The following is a 16,076-nucleotide window of genomic DNA, read 5'->3' on the forward strand; positions in this document are numbered from 1 at the left end:
CCCAGTACTTGTCGGCGCAGGACCCGAGCATGTCTGCGCCGGTCTCGCCACATAGTGAGGTGGTGGCGCAGCGTTGGGCACAGCCGGCGCAACACCCCGCCCCACGGGAGCCGGAGGTCTTGGAGGAGGGACATCGCTCCCCGCAAGGCCCGGCTTGGGAGGCCGAAGACCACCACGCCCAGCAGTTGACAAGGGTCCAGTCTGAGCTCTCCATTTCTGACTGCTATTTTTTGGCAGAGTAACGGTAGTTGGGAGCGATCAAACTTAATTACTTCAATAAATGGATGTAGGCGGGCTATACAACTTTAAATACTATATTTTTGCTGACTTGGTAGAGAGAGAAAAGAAGCCGACTATAGATTAGCAGTCAGTTGCAACACATGCTCCTAGAGACCTTGTGAGATAGTGAGATGAGTCATGTATCAATAAAGTAATACAGAATTATATCTAACTATTATACTTGCTGGCTATAAATTTGGCTATAGATGACGTGGCAACATCATATAGCCAGCAGTTCTCTATACTATTAACCATCCTCTACTCCTAGACTACAAGTGTACAGCACATGATCAAGGCTTCTTGAGTCGGCTGCAGCCACATGCAATGCTGCTAGCACATTAGCGCCACATGCGTGCAGAGCTCCACATGCGTATGTGCAATTGCTAGCTGCATGCATCTCTGTACATACGCGTTTTTGTATATTTGATCTGGAATTCCGAGAACGTATGTACTACTATAAGCAAGTAGCATCATCCCCACACGAACATGTAAGCAAGTCCTAATAAGAAGAACCCATTAAATTTTCAAATTCCAGTCCACACAGTCGGAGATGAGGCACATGAACCAATGAACTGACACATGGGAAACCTGCTGCTAGACCAACAGAAGTGTTGGTACATGTATCACACATTTTCATTGCGAGGATCCAGTGAAGGAGAAGATGGTCATTACTGATTTGCCAGCGCCACATGCAACTGCACTAGTAGTCAACTCACCACGGAAAACAGGCTGGTTGAGGATTGCCTAGACGAAGTTGCCAGAGACACGTGGCGTTGACCTTGGTCAACGTGAGAAGCAGTGGTACTTATAAAGAAAGGATGGGGATGTCTACAGGCAAATGATGGAATGGACTAGCCGGCATAACTTGCTTATATCATCAGGCTGATTAGCTATCTAGCGAATGAGGTTATCCCTTCCATGAAAGTGTGTGTTTGCTCCCGGTTGCCTCTCAATCCTAGTTAGCTAGCTTCAACATGCATGCAGAGATCAAAAGGCCATTCTAGAGCATGGTCACTGAGCTGGCTATGTTCATCGGGTTCAATTCAGTCCATGCTTGCCAAAACAGAAACTCATGCATACATTTGCTCTTCTCAAACCAGCTCCATCGTTTGTAATTTATAGAGCCGCACTATCGCCTGTGTTTCATCAATGCACGCAGACCAATAATTTCTTAATAAGTTTCAAAGATTTGGTACTTTCCTCTCTAGCTTGTTTGGTTGGAGGTTATTAAAGAGAGGGAATGCAGATGTAAACGTTGTGAGATACAAAGTCACTCTGTGTACGTGAGTTGGCACCGTAGGTTGGCAAGCTTTTAGGGGCTTCAACCCTATTATAGCATGCATGGCCAACTGAAATCCTGGTTTTGATGTAACTTTTCTTAAGATAATTAACAAATTCAAATGCTAAACCCAATCCTATGTGAGTTGAGAGAGAAATCATTTTGTGTTCCGAGCAAATACTTGTCAGCAAGAGATTGTGATCTTCTTCGCTGCGAGAGATTTGTCTCTGACCGAAGAGTTAGCATTACTTGTTCACCCCCCCCCCCCCCCCCCCCCCTTTGGTAGACATACTTCATTTCTACACCTAGTACGAAGTTTCGGTCATTAGAAATCATCAAGAAGCAAGAAAGGAAGGTCAATCAATCTTAATGATCACATGACCTTATTAGATCTACAATTATGTATGATTCCCCGACCTAAGTTCCATATGAACACAAGCTATGATGTGTTTCACATCATGTAATTTGTATCTTGTCCTGAACGAATCTAGCATTGTACAGCCACACACTGCAGCTTAAACTCAAGCTGTTGCCGGCATACCACCGTTGAGCTCGTCCGCACACCTATGTCGCGTCGTCTGTACAAGGTCACGGTCAGAAGCAACTTCTATATTTCTGACAAAGCATACTGGCTGACATTTGTCAAGACATATCTCGGCTGCATGCATCCCCTTAATCCCTAGTGCTTCCCAAGCCCTAACTCAGTAACCATGCTGTGATTGACCCACACGCACCATTGCAAAGAAGAGTGTCTCTCACACTAACTTTTTTTTAGAAAAGAAAGATGTACCCCCGGCCTCTGCATCTGGGTGATGCATGCAACCATTTTATTAATTATTCACAAAGAGCTTACAAAGTAAAAGTCTCTCACGTTAGTATAAGTAAGAAGTAACACTTGGACTCGAACGATGGATGTAATTAAGTACTGGAGGTATCTACCATCCGATTCGAATTACACCAAACTCGATCTGACTATTATATATAGATTAGCTGATGAGCATCATCTAGTACTGTAATAAGCAACAACAGTAGTAGTTGGGAGCAATCAAACTTTACTGCAACATGACATGGCCGGGTCTTGGCTTCTTCAGCTATGATCCAATGCTGCAATCTTTATACTTACGAAGTTTTGCGTATAATCAGATTGCAACAACTATTGTTCATAAATTCCCGCAAACAACGCGTGGATACCATCTAGTCATAAAACATCTCCTTTTTCCGACAAAGGCTGCTTTTATTATCTCAAAATGTAGTCATAAAACATCTCTTGGGTACAAAGTTCCTTAATTCTACAAACAACTGAACTTATGATATACTATATGTTTAACAAATAGAGAAAAAAATCTAGCTTTCAATTAACACCAAGATTTTTTTTATTTCCATGTGCATGTTGCACTTACTCAGAAGTCGGAAGCTCATATCATAAGAGGAGGTAGCCTTGGTAACTTTCCCTTATCACGACACCAACATAGCACCATCCATACATGAGACTGCTTCTAGTGATGTATAAGAGAGAAAGAGGATAATTAAAGTTAAGAGTTTTACCAATAGGATTGAGAGATGTCAGAAGTAGATATTGACTATTAGAACATGTCTTCTAAGCTACTCCCACATGAATTCTAGCTTGGTAGACATGAAGTACCGTTAAATCAAGGCAAACGAGCTATTTGCATCACTAGCCTAGCTTATCGTACTCAATTCAACTCTTTTGTTTTGCCTCTATGGTTGTCATATTTTTTGCAAGACAACCCAACTTACTTCTTCCGTCTTTACTAATCTCTACTCTCTCCAAGGAGCTTAACCATGGCGAGCACCCTGTTGGGTACCGCCTCCCAACTCCCAAAGTAGACATTCATCCATCCCCTTTTTTTGCGGGGAAGTCAGGAAGACTTCCTCCCATCTCCAATGCCTCCAAGGTTGTTACATGCTTATGATACTGTTTTTAAATTTTTCTATATTTATAATCCACAAATTCTATAATGGTATTCTTGGGTGTATATATGCATTTGTAATCGAAGCATGGCAACGTTGGAGATTATCATTGGACTCTAGTGTATATATACATTACTGTTGCGTACGTGGAAACGATTGTAGTGTAGACCGACCGATAGTATAACCATACAGGGCACAAGCGAATTTTATGTAGGCCGACCAACATTGTAACCATCAAGCGGACAATCAGCTTCTATATTTCCGACGAAAGATAGTGCCAACACGCAAATATTTGTCTAGTCTTACATTATCTGCATGCATACCTTGAACCCATGGTGCCTCCCAAAGTCCCCAATCCATAACCATGATGTGATAGAGCCACGCACGTTATTGCAAAGAAGGTCATAATGTTGTATATATATGGTCCATGGTTTGAGTCAACTAGCTCTCTGCCTTTTACTGGATCTGACTATGAACATATATGTGATCACCAAGTAACAAATAAGAGTAGCACTGGTAGTTGGAAGCAACCAAACTTTACTACTACAAGAGAAAAACACATGCTTCTGACTTATTATTGAGTCGGCTACACCTACATGCAGTGCAGCTAGTACATTAGCGCCACATGTGTGTGCCCAACTACTGTTGCCTGTGTTTCTTTGTATATTTGGAATTTGAGAAAGTATATACTATAAGGAACTATTATCATCTAGAAACCAACACATAAGAATTACTAAAAAGAAAAGACCCTTACAAAAATTAATTTCACGGTACACGGTGCGTACATGTTTTCTCCGCAGAGCGTCTTCATGCGTTAGGAGCAGAGCACCTGATGGTCAGTGCATCATCTACAATGCCAGTGTCACGAATTTGCCGGAGACGGAGCGCATGCAGCTGCTCATTGCTCTTGGAGAATTTGGCATGTTTACAATGAACATGTGCATGCGAAACCTGCTCCATCATCAGAAGAGTCGCAGATTCGCCGCGCTTCTTATGTAGCTATATCATAAGTCCCTTCATACATTTATCAAACAGTTTCCTCGTGGTGATCATGTGAAGGAGAAAGTGGTCCTTAATGATTTGCCGGCGCCACATGCTGCTGCACCAGTAGCCAGCTCACCGCAGGCAACAAGCATTCAGAGTCCTTGTCGAGTTGGCTGATCATGAGCAAGTTGTTGATCACTTAGCTAGATGAGATTGCCAATCAGTTGGATGAGAAAGATGAGTCATGCCTTGGTCGGCCTGAGAAGCGGCGTCCTCACGAAATAAAGGAGATGGAAGTGGGCAGAAAAATGATGAAATTGACTAGTTGTCATAACTTAATCTGCTCATCTAACTAATTAACCAGCAAGCCAATGAAGTGACTTCTCTGATAAACGTGTGCCTTTGCTTCCCGTTGCCACTCAATCCTAGCTAGTTACCTCCAACATGCAATGAGCTACCTATGTTCATGTTCACCAGGTTCAATGGTGTTGCATGATAGATCACTCGGAAGGAAAAAAAAACCCATGCAGTTGATGTCTGCTAGCTTCCCAAAGCAACTCCACCATATGTTATTTAAAGAGCTACAATGTTGCCCACTTCATTAATACACACCAACGCATCATTTCTCATACAATTTTTTGGAGATTGGTACTTTCTTCCAAGTCTTGTTTGTTTGGAAGCAATTCAAGAGAGGGAATAAAGATTTAGACCATGCTTAGGTTGTACACTGAAGGGCTTGTCATGATTTATGCCCAGCAAATGGTTAGAATATTTACCCCTGCTTAGGTTGTAAAAAAAATGTTACTACATCATAGGGAATATTTACCTATGATTTATGCAAGCATGCAAACAGAACAAAATAAAAGTGAAAGACGAAAGTAATTTTCTGTTGCTAGTTAGTGCGTTGTATCTGTGAAATGTAGTAGTAAGTTGCTCTTGTAACATCTGCAATGTGCCTGCCTACCACAGGGGGGGAAGGTTTGTGAATGATACAGAGCTGATGCCCTTGCCTGGAATCGCTCATGGAGGTTCAGTTCAGGAGTCCTTTTTTGTGTGTGTTCTGTTTTGCATTACAGCACCTGAGAAGACTTTGAATGCTGGTGATCCTAGCTAACTAGTTTGGTTTGTACTGTTTGCTACTGGAGAATGGCTGATAAACTTTGGTAGTAATTGGTATGTGTGTTGTTTTCCTGACAAGGATTTATTCTTGTACTTGTGTTTCATTAACGAAATACACCCCCTTAGGTTTGGAAATAATTTTATTAGCGGTTGGAGATGGTCCACTTGTATCGGTATGGCATCCTCTCGTCGCGTCCGGCAAGGTCATACACCCTGAAGTATGAGCCGATGTCGGGCCACTAATAGAACTCCACTACTATCACCACCTTGCTGTGTAGCTCGAATATGTGTTTGGCATGGCACGTCGCCCATTGCTCACGGACGTGCAGGATGCTCGCCTTGATGTTGGACATGATGTGGACCATGGTGATTGCAGGATGCTCAGGCCCTTCCCAGTGCTCCATCATGTACAAGTGGTAAGCATGTCACATAGCAAAAAAAAAATGACATGGCAATACAATTAAGGAGGAGAGAGCACTCCGGTGACCCAAGGAAGAAACAATGCCAAACGTGTTAACCTAGGAAAAACACTTAAATGAAGAAAGTTCACCAATGCATGAAAGAGTTTAGTGGCTAAATCACTAAATGAAGGGAGCTTAGCTACAACAAGTTAAGCACCTATACATCAAGGACTTTAGTTGTTAAAATCTTTAATGCGCTTACCACCTCATCTAAGCATCTGTGCACTGGAAGAGGCCTCATGTGCTGTTGCAGGAATATAACTGCATAGCAATGCAGCTTGTCTTGTGAGAGCCAATACGGGAGATATTGAAGTCGTGGTTCGTTAATTGCTTACTCAATTTCTCAACTTGTGCAATAAGTAGATATATGGTCAATTATCTGACGAGGATATGCAACACAAAGACGTCCACGGCCTTATATAGCTAATATATGAGACTATGGGGAACATTATTGACATTACAGTGTGCGAATCAATCTGATATTTCTTACATAAATTCCGAAGGACAACAAAAATCCTACGTACTAACACCTAATGGTGCCCTTGACCTCAACTAGGTATAATGGCTGATCAACAGAGAAGGCGGTGGAGGGAGGGGCTGGGGGAGGCAAATAGAGGAGACGAGTGAAGTTGCACATCCAAAGGCGGAGCATGGCACACAAGTGACATCACAGCCAGGGCAACATCAAGGGGAAAGGAGAGTCATCGCCAGTTGCCTGGTCTGGCCTGCCTGGTTCAACCGTGCTACCCAAGTGGTCCTACTCTATAGCATTGTTTTCCCATGTAGTGTCGGGTAACAAAGATAGTGATAAAAATCGCATCAACCAAGACGGATAAGGAAAAAACAACAGAAAACAAGAAATGATTCGTCTCCAAAAAAAAAAAGATACACCATGGTACTCTGTTTCTATTTTCACCGGCCAGATTTTGATCCGCATAATGAACCAAGAATGGAATGCCATCTTGTTCAACAAAACCAGAGGTGGCTGGCACGTTGGAGGTAGGCACTTGCGGATAATCCAGCGACCGATACAAGGCTGGCTCTTACAGAGCTATTTATTCAGTGAATGAACAGATCTATTGTGAGCCGCTTCCTAGGAAAAAACACTTTTATGCCCCAAACTGCAGATTAATATCTTCCGTGACTAATTTAAGAGCAGAATGATTTCGATGGAGTACTAACAGTTAAGTATAAAGGACATCTCTCAAGATTAAGCAAGTTTGGTTATGAAGAGGATATTATTATAGCCTAGTAGCAGGCTAGCAGCGGCTTTGTCCAATGAATGGATCTGGACTACACTTGGCCAGTATCAACACAGAATAGCTGCAAATGTTCTGGTTGCTTTAATACTTACTAAAAGAAAAAGTCTAGGACCAGTATGATGATCACCGTCTTGCAGATTTGAGCCCTAATTGCAGAACAAACGAATATTATATTGTTCTGGATAGGTTCATTTCTACCTCATGCATTCCATACAGGGGCTAAGTTCTAACAACATATATAGCATTATATTCGTATCCAAACAATTCATAGTTTTGTCTCTCTGTTTGCCATGTGCTAGAGAAATGAATTTACCTGACCAACAAATCCTGTGTCCTGCATCCACTCTCAGGGGATCTGACAACCGCGGAACTGGCTTATCAGGCTGTCGCACACATGAGCAAGGCCGTGCACTCCATGCTCTAACCTGACACAACAACCATAGAGATGATGAGCACAAGGTGCAAAAAAAAGAGCCGGCGCCGCAAAAAAATTTAACAGCTTGCAAACGATAAGCAACATTCTACTGTAGTGGGACATACTGTAGTTCATTCACATCAAGGCCACAAACTGCATCATGGAGTGGGACCTACTGTAGCCAATTTAGTTCCATGCAGGTTTAGCTATGGTGAAAGAGCATGCATATTCTACACAGGATAGCTGACAGGTCATACCAACGAATTAGAGCATGACGGAAAAAGATCATCATGCCACCTCAGTTTCTTTACCAGCCCAGCTATCAAGGTTTACCTCCATGACATTGGAGGAAGTTCCGTCAGATACTGGGCATGTTTTCTATGGATATTTAGTTTATGTACTAGACTAAGTGAACTAATCACCAACTCAGCAGACCACAAAATTCACGGAAGGAAGTACAGGCAACAATGAATGCAGTGATGCGTGCGACTGAAACCAATGCAGTTCACAGTTTGTTTTAGTAAATGCCTTTAACGCTAGTGATGAAAAAGGAGAAACTAAAGGTCCCCAGAATATGAAGTATCTCACATGGGTTTCCTTAGCAAGCCTATATCACTGCATGGACAACATCCTCAACCTGCAGGCACAATAGCAAGGTTGCCAACATGAACTGCACAAAAAGATGATGGACATCATCTAAAAGTAATTGAATGACACCTGATAATCATCACAAGTCGTCTGCTTCATAGACAGCAAACTTCTTTTAGATTTGGAAGAACAGCTTGACAAAATCACATATACCTCCTATGAAAGCTTAGGAGTTGATGTTCCAGGTCGTTGGGTCTCCATGTCTGCCAGCTGCGTCCTCTCCATCATCAGTGCCTCTCCCAGGCCTGCCCTGACCTGGGTGTCTCAAGCATTTGAAGTTGGCCAAACCTACAGCTTGTGGCTCACGCATCTCCAATGCTGCAATCAACAATCTACAAATTAAAAACAACTGTGATATGAAATGGAATTCATAAAATGGTAAATACCAACTATTTATGAAGCACTGAACCTCCCGTGACGTTCATGAAGCATAAGCTCAACATATAAAGTAATCTTCTGATTAGAATGGCACAAAGGAGAAATCAATACATAACGAAACGATAGATTTTGGAAAGCCACATAAATCTTCAGAGAACATGTATCTTCTTCTCCATTACAAAATAATGACCAAAACATAGCTGGCTTCAGAACTACCTCGTGATTCTACACATATTACTCAGAATTCTTCGGTTCATGTAAATTTGAATCTAGTGGGCACTTCCCCTCCGCAAGAGGCAGCATAATCTTCAGCAAGGTGTGGTGCAGCTTCCTTGTGAGGGTATATGAACTTCCCCACGAAATACTTCTCGGTCTCCTTGAAAACAGTATAGTAGCTCGGGTCGTGCTTGAGCAATCCATTTTTCTTGAGAAACTTTACAACGTAGTACCGAGGTTTCATCCGGCCCTCTAGGCTGTAACAGAGAGTTACCGGCTGCTGAGCAATGTCCGCGGGTTCCAACCCCACCTCAGACATGAGGAACTCGGAGCTGTGCTGCAGCGATTCGCTCGACTTGGCGAGCAAAAACGGGGCCTTAGGCAGAGCAATGCCCACCTCGGCATCCGACCACCCTAACGTCTTCTTCAGGTGATCCACTTTGGCTGCGATATGCTTCTCGTCGCGGAATGCGACGGCACTCAGAGCATGCCTGAACATTCCGGACCCCCGGGGCACGCCGAGGCCTTCGGTCAACGCCACCATTGTCCGAACACGCTCCATGTTGGCGGTGACCATCCTCGGTATCGAGCTGCACAGCTTGGCAATGTCGCCATCGCCGAACCCACACTGACGCAGGAACGCGACATTGAGCTCCACCTTGCTCTTGTAGGCGAGGAGGGCGGTGTTGAAGTTGATGGCACGGAGCAGCCTCTCGGAGGAGCGGAAGAGGCGCAGGTAGTACTGCAGCTTGGGGACGATGGATCTGGAACGGAAATTGTTGGGGGACTGCAAGAGGAGGCGCGCGATCTCGGAATGTGACAAACCGAGGCCGGAGAGCCCCGCGACGATGGGGGACAGGCCCTTGTCCACGCCGGCGCAGAGGAACTTGGGGTCCCGGGCGATGACGGCGGCGACGTCGGCGCCGGAGAGGCCGAGGCCGGCGAGGAAGGCGAGGACGGCGTCGGGGTTGGCGGCGGACCTGAGGTGGGCGAGTTTGGGGGAGGCCTTGAGTGCCTGCGGTCGGGTGAGGCCGCAGGTGCCGACGAGGTACTCCTCCACGGCGAACCCGGTTGTTGGGGAGATGCCGGAGAGGAGGCGGCGGGGAGAGGAGAGGATGCAGCTCCGAGCGTGTAGCTGTGGTCGGGCGGCGGCGGATATGGGGCGGTGGAGAGGGGAGGTGGTGGCGGCGGAGGGAGTGGAGAGCATCTGGATGAGGACGCGGCCTCGGCGCCGGAGCATGGCGGCGAGGGGAGGGAGGGAGCTGGGGGAAGCCGTGGGTCAATCTCTCTCCCATTGACAGACATATATTTACTGGTGGGCTGGGCTTTTCGTCTGCGTCAAAGACGCTGGGCTGCCCTGGGCTTAGACTCTTCTCTTCAGAGATAGATGCCCTGTCTTTTCTCAAAAAAAAAAAAAGAATGACTGACAATATATTGATGAGTTATATCTTTTTCTTTCTGATGATTGCAAGAAAATGAGCCGACATTGAGCATCAATTCGGTCGATGAATACATTCTAGGAGAAATGAAACTCCCATTGAAGAGAAGCAAATGAAAAGCTTTCATAAAAATTCTTCACTGCTGAAACTGGAAACAGAACTTCACTGCTGAAACTGTAGGCGTATGTATCTTCTGAAATGTGGGGTGTCTTTCAGATGAAAAAAGAAGCTCCATCTACTCAAAATTAATTAATCTACTCCGGTTTGCACTGAAAGCGATAATCTGAGAGATAACTTGTTGAGCAACCACAACAATCAAAATAAAGAATAAAAGAGGATGCAATGCAGTGCTGCTGTCTTTTTAGTCAAGTGAGTGAATTATGCCAATGGATTCCCACAAATAATTTCATGGCAGGAAGCATATAAGCAAAACACTAGAGATCATGACAAGCCGCCGCCGCCACAATTCCAATTTGTATGCACCACTCAAAGGCTCAGTGTATCACAGCACTGCACCGCTGTAGCTCGATAAACCATAATCTCAATCGAAAACTTTGAGCGGTGGAATCTGACTGCAGTATGCATCTGCAGTGTGCCCCGAAGCAAGGCCGATCCTCTGCCTCACTCAGGCGGTGTGCGTCTGCATCCAACATCTTCTCCCGGTAGGAAGAAGGCAACATCTAATCTAAATTCAGTAAATTGAAGACTGAGTTTGCGTGGATTAGACTAAACCAATATTTCCAGATAAACATCCCCTGTACAGCCTATGTGCATGCCTGCTATCTCTTCTCTAGTTAGCAGAGCACTTAGCACACAGAATGAATATACCTGAAAGGACCGTGGTAGCCAGGCTTTTAAATCAAAAAAGGCTACTGCTACCTGAAACGATGATTGGAATCGGGAAAGCGCCAGAACAGAGTCTAATCAAACAAGTGTGCCGGGCATCTTCCTCTTTGTTCAGGTTACTGATGAACCCTTTAAGTAAGGCGAGCTGTGTATAGGCTGGATGTACAAAGGAGGCAAGGATCAATCCCTCTGGAACTCGACAGATATGCTGTACCATGCACGTAATGGAATTGAACCCAGTAGTAATGCTACATGAACCATCATCACCTCCTGTGCTTCCCAGGACTCTTTTTCCTTGTGCTACAAGATGAAGAGCGACCAGCTCGTGTCGCCTCTAATTATCTACTCAACCATAACATGGGTTTGTGTGCAAACAGGAATGACACAAATCAAAGAAACAAGGGAAAAATAACTCAAGTGTGTCACCACAATGGCAACTTGTTAACTCCAAGAGTCCAAGTTTAACCTGTATGTGTGGATATTGGCATAAAATGGACCCAACGGCTACAACTTCAGTCCTAGTAGTCCTCAAGATATCTAATGCATTTAAAGTTCATTTAATATTGCAAAGTAATATAAAGCTTTCCAAAGGTAGCCAAAATTATAAGTATCCGGGGAACAGCCAAGTATTTTTCATAACAGAAACAGCTAGCGCCAAAATAAATGCTGTCAGTTTTGAGGTCAGATTCCTAGAAAAAGTATTCCAAGAAAAAAAAATCTGAAATTAGATGGCACTTCCCCTCTGCAAGTGGCAGCATATTCTTTAGCGAGGTGCGGGGCAGCTTCCTTGTGAGGGCAATATGAAAATTTTCAATGAAAACCTTCTCAGTCACCATGAAAACGGCATTGTAGCTCAGGTTGCGCTTGAGCAACCCATTTCCTTGAGAAACTTTACAGCATATATCAGGGCCGTCTCTCTAGTTCTGAAGAACTATGACAGATGTAAATGATGAGACTAATTCATTGTTGATCATGCTTCAGTCCCAAATAGATTACCTTTTCAAGTTTGAAATTTTCTCAGCGGAAGTAAAATCAGGTGCAGAATTTAGGAACAAAGATATTCAATTTCAGAAGGATAATGGGAAAGAAACCAAAAGGCATAATGAGAGACCCAATAGAAACATACATTTTCCAAGCATAACCTAGATATAGAAAATGAACTGGAAATGATGAAAAACAAAAAGACAGAAATGGAAATGGAAATAAAAATGTGGATGAAAGCAACCCATATGATATATTTACTGGAAAACGGTGCAATACAGTTCTCATCCTTTCTTGTTCTCTGGGTTCTGGTTTCACAAGAAAATTGGTCTACCCACATATTCAATTTCCATTATCCTAAAAATGGAAGTCAGAAACACAAATATATTCATGGACTCTCATTTCCAGAGATTGCAGGCGATGCTTTCACGTCTACTTAACTAGAACATCATTACATCAACACCACAGGGTTCATGAATTAAACTATCAATTTCATTAGGCATTAGCAGCGACCAAGCCAGCATATGGAAGACATACTATAGAAGAAATCAATCTCTATTTAGGGGGAAAAAATACTAATGTGAATTACCAGCTTACTATGAATGGTGAAAACTGTGATGCCATACACAGTTACCGATTTCCATAACCCATCCTTGCTTCATGTAAATCTGAAATTAGTCGGCAGTAGCCCTTTGCAAGCATCAGCATAGTCTCCAGCGAGGCACGGTGCAGCTTCCTTGTGAGGGCATATGTACTTCTCCATGAATACCTTCTCAGACAGTACAAGCACGGAATACAAGTCCCGGTCGGGATCTAGCAATCCATTTGCCTTGAGAAACTTCACAACGTAGCTCCGGGGCCTTACCCGGCCCTCCAGGCTGTACGAGAGCATTACAGGGCGATGAGCAATGTATGCGGGTTCCAACCCCAAATCAGAGATCAGGAACTCTGACCTTCTCTGCAGAAACTCCTTAGTCTTGTTCAGCACATTTGGAGCCCTAGAAATAGCAATGCCCACCTCAGCATCCGACCACCTGAACGTTTTCTTCAAATGCTCCACTTTGGCGGCGATTTTCTCCTCGCTGACGAAAGCAACAGCATTCAGCGCATGCCTAAACATCCCAGATCCACGGGGCACACCCAGACCTTCGACGCTCACCGCCATCGCCCGGATACGCTCTACATTGCAGGTGAGCAACCATGGCTGAGCGGCACACAGCTTGGCAATATCACAAGGACCAATCCCAAACTCTCGCAGAAGCGCGACATTGGGCTTGATCACCCTGTCGAGGTCGGACGAGAGAATGCAGGATCCGTTGCGCTTGAGAGCACAGAGGAAGTTGTCGGTGGAGCCGAAGAGGGACAGGTGGTAGTGTAGATTGGTGACGATGGTTCTGCAGCGGAAGTGTATGCCGGCAACCGAGAGGAGGCGCGTGATGTCAGAACGCGAGAGACCGAGGCCGGTTAAGCCGGCGACGTTGGGAGCCAGTATTGTCTCCACGCCGGCGCAGAGGAACCGGGGGTCCCTGGCGACGAGGGCGGCCACGTCGGCGCCGGAGAGGCCGAGGCCGGCGAGGAAGGCGAGGACGGCGTCGGGCCTGGCGGGGGACTTGAGGTGGGAGAGCTTGGCGGAGGCCTTGGCGGAGGCCTTGGCGGCCTGCGCTCGGGTGAGGCCGCAGGTGGAGACGAGGTAATCCTCGACGGCGAAGCTAGGGTTTGGGGAGACGACGGGCGCGGCCGCTGAGAGGAGGCGGCTGTGGTAGCCGAGGAGCTGGGAGATGGGAGACGAGGATGGGGACGAGAGGAGCTGGGAGAGGGCGTGGCATCGGAGGCGGAGACGGAGCATGGCTGCGCGACGGCGCGGTGGCGCCGGCGGCGAGGTAAAGGGGAACGCGTTGGTGCGGGAGAAGATTTTCGTGGGTGCTCTGGAGTGGGCCCCACGCGTCGGTCTCATCTCTGGAGTGGACCTATTTACAAGGATGTTCTCTCGTTATGTTTGTGCAATATTTTTGTTCAACTCATTTGGAGCACATTTGATATCAAAATAAAATGAAATTTTGAGCAAATTTTATACAAAAGAAAAATACTCATTTAGGGTACTCACTCATCTATATTAATTGCTGATGATTTATTACAAAGTTGTACCGGTCCATTATGCTATAAACTTTTCGTTCTCCTTGTGATGCCCGCTCATCTTTCATCTGCCACTCTTGTGTGTGGAGAGGGAGAATCCTGCCCTCTTGTCTGGCCTATAGATACAGGTAGGGTAGGGCTTCTTAGTGGTGTCGCTGCGAGGAGGAGGTTGTGTCGCTTCCAACAAAGCCTGTCATAGAAAGTCCCCCACTTTGTCAAGGCAATCTACGACACGTTCATTTGTTTAGGGTACCTAAATAAGGTTGGCACCATTGTGGTGGCGACCAAACCATTGATCTTTTTGTTCTCCTGTTATCTTTTGACATACGATATTTTTTGTTCAAACTCGTTTAGAATATATTTACAAAGAAAAGAAAACCCATTTAACGTAGCCTTTTTTTGGGCGACTACAAGAAGTTTCTTGATCATAGATGATGCTACAATTTGAGATACAACTTGATATAAAAGCCAACTCAGTAATATATTGGTCCTTGAAAGGAACCATCCCAAACAGTAGCCTACATAAAAAAAAACATGACGGCCAGTAGCCAGTAGTATTAGGTACAGAACAACGGAGTGGGAAATGTGCAATCACAACCTACGATATAGCCAGACAATAATACCATACAGAATCACAAAAAAAGCAAGTCTAATGCATGAATGGTAATCCTATGCACAGTATGACAGAACAAGGTTCGATTAAGTAGAACGTGCATTATGGACATCTTGCTTCTAATGAAAATTCCAAATTAATAATTATGGAAAGGGGAACATGCACACAATATAATGGTAATGTAAGTCCAACTATAACTGCAACAAAATAAAGCATGAAACAAAGGAAGCACCTCTTGTGATGGATTAGACCCAAAAGGCACACGCAGTTTCCCATAGTGCTGACTTAGTATCAGCAGCAACGAAATAAGTAACTTGCGAGGATCACCTCTCTGGTATTGACTGGCGAAGATTCATACCATTAATCATCTAATCGAGCCATTCATTTACATCCTTTGATCCAGCACTTCCACCAACAAGAGGGCCACGAACAGGTTGATGGTAGAAAACATGGAAGTAACTAAGCGCACTGCCATCAGTGATCCTTGAAGGAAATAAAGAGGAAAAAATAACTAAAGTGTTAACTACAACATCAACCTGATGACTCCAACAGTCCAAGTTTACACCGTATGTGCGGATACATAGAGCTTAACTCGTGTGGCATAAAATGGACCCGGTGGCTCGAATTTTAGTCAAAATAGTCCTCCAGATACATAATACATTTACATCATAATAAATAATTTGAAGGAAACAACATGACCTATCTTTCTGTGCTTGAAAAAGCTCAAGTAATATAAGGCTTTCAAAAGCTAAGCCAAAACTCTGAAATAACCATGAAACTGCCAAGTACTTTCAGAACAGCAACAGCTATCAATAACAGAAACACTATTATAGCATTATTCAATTTTGAGCTCATATGCCCCTAGAAAAAGTATCAGCCAGTAGGCCATCCAAAAAATACGGGGGAAAAAACTAAGAAAACTGATACAAACTACTACTAGTAAACAATGACTAGCTTTCTCAAACAGGCAATATCTCATAAACAAAGCTATTGCAAGAAGAACTAGAGGAAGCAACCAAAAAACTAGGTCAAAACTGGATGACCAAAGGAAAATTTTGAGACTTCATATCATCATGGCCAAAATAATAATC

The 16,076-nt window shown here is 44.4% G+C and overlaps 2 protein-coding genes across 2 annotated transcripts; both read right to left on the reverse strand.

The window, feature by feature from the left end:
- Window positions 1–9,010: 9,010 nt before the first annotated feature.
- Window positions 9,011–10,213, reverse strand: LOC109732918 (uncharacterized). Its single transcript, XM_020292120.2, has one exon. It carries the CDS (start codon window positions 10,211–10,213, stop codon window positions 9,011–9,013), a length of 1,203 nt encoding a protein of 400 aa, XP_020147709.1.
- Window positions 10,214–12,715: 2,502 nt separating this feature from the next.
- LOC109732919 (uncharacterized) lies at window positions 12,716–14,200 on the reverse strand. The gene has a single exon (XM_020292124.4). It carries the CDS (start codon window positions 14,191–14,193, stop codon window positions 12,898–12,900), a length of 1,296 nt encoding a protein of 431 aa, XP_020147713.2. The 5' UTR covers window positions 14,194–14,200; the 3' UTR covers window positions 12,716–12,897.
- Between the last annotated feature and the right edge of the window lie 1,876 nt (window positions 14,201–16,076).

Source organism: Aegilops tauschii, chromosome 6 (genome assembly GCF_002575655.3).
Source record: "Aegilops tauschii subsp. strangulata cultivar AL8/78 chromosome 6, Aet v6.0, whole genome shotgun sequence".
Taxonomy (NCBI): Eukaryota; Viridiplantae; Streptophyta; class Magnoliopsida; order Poales; family Poaceae; genus Aegilops; species Aegilops tauschii.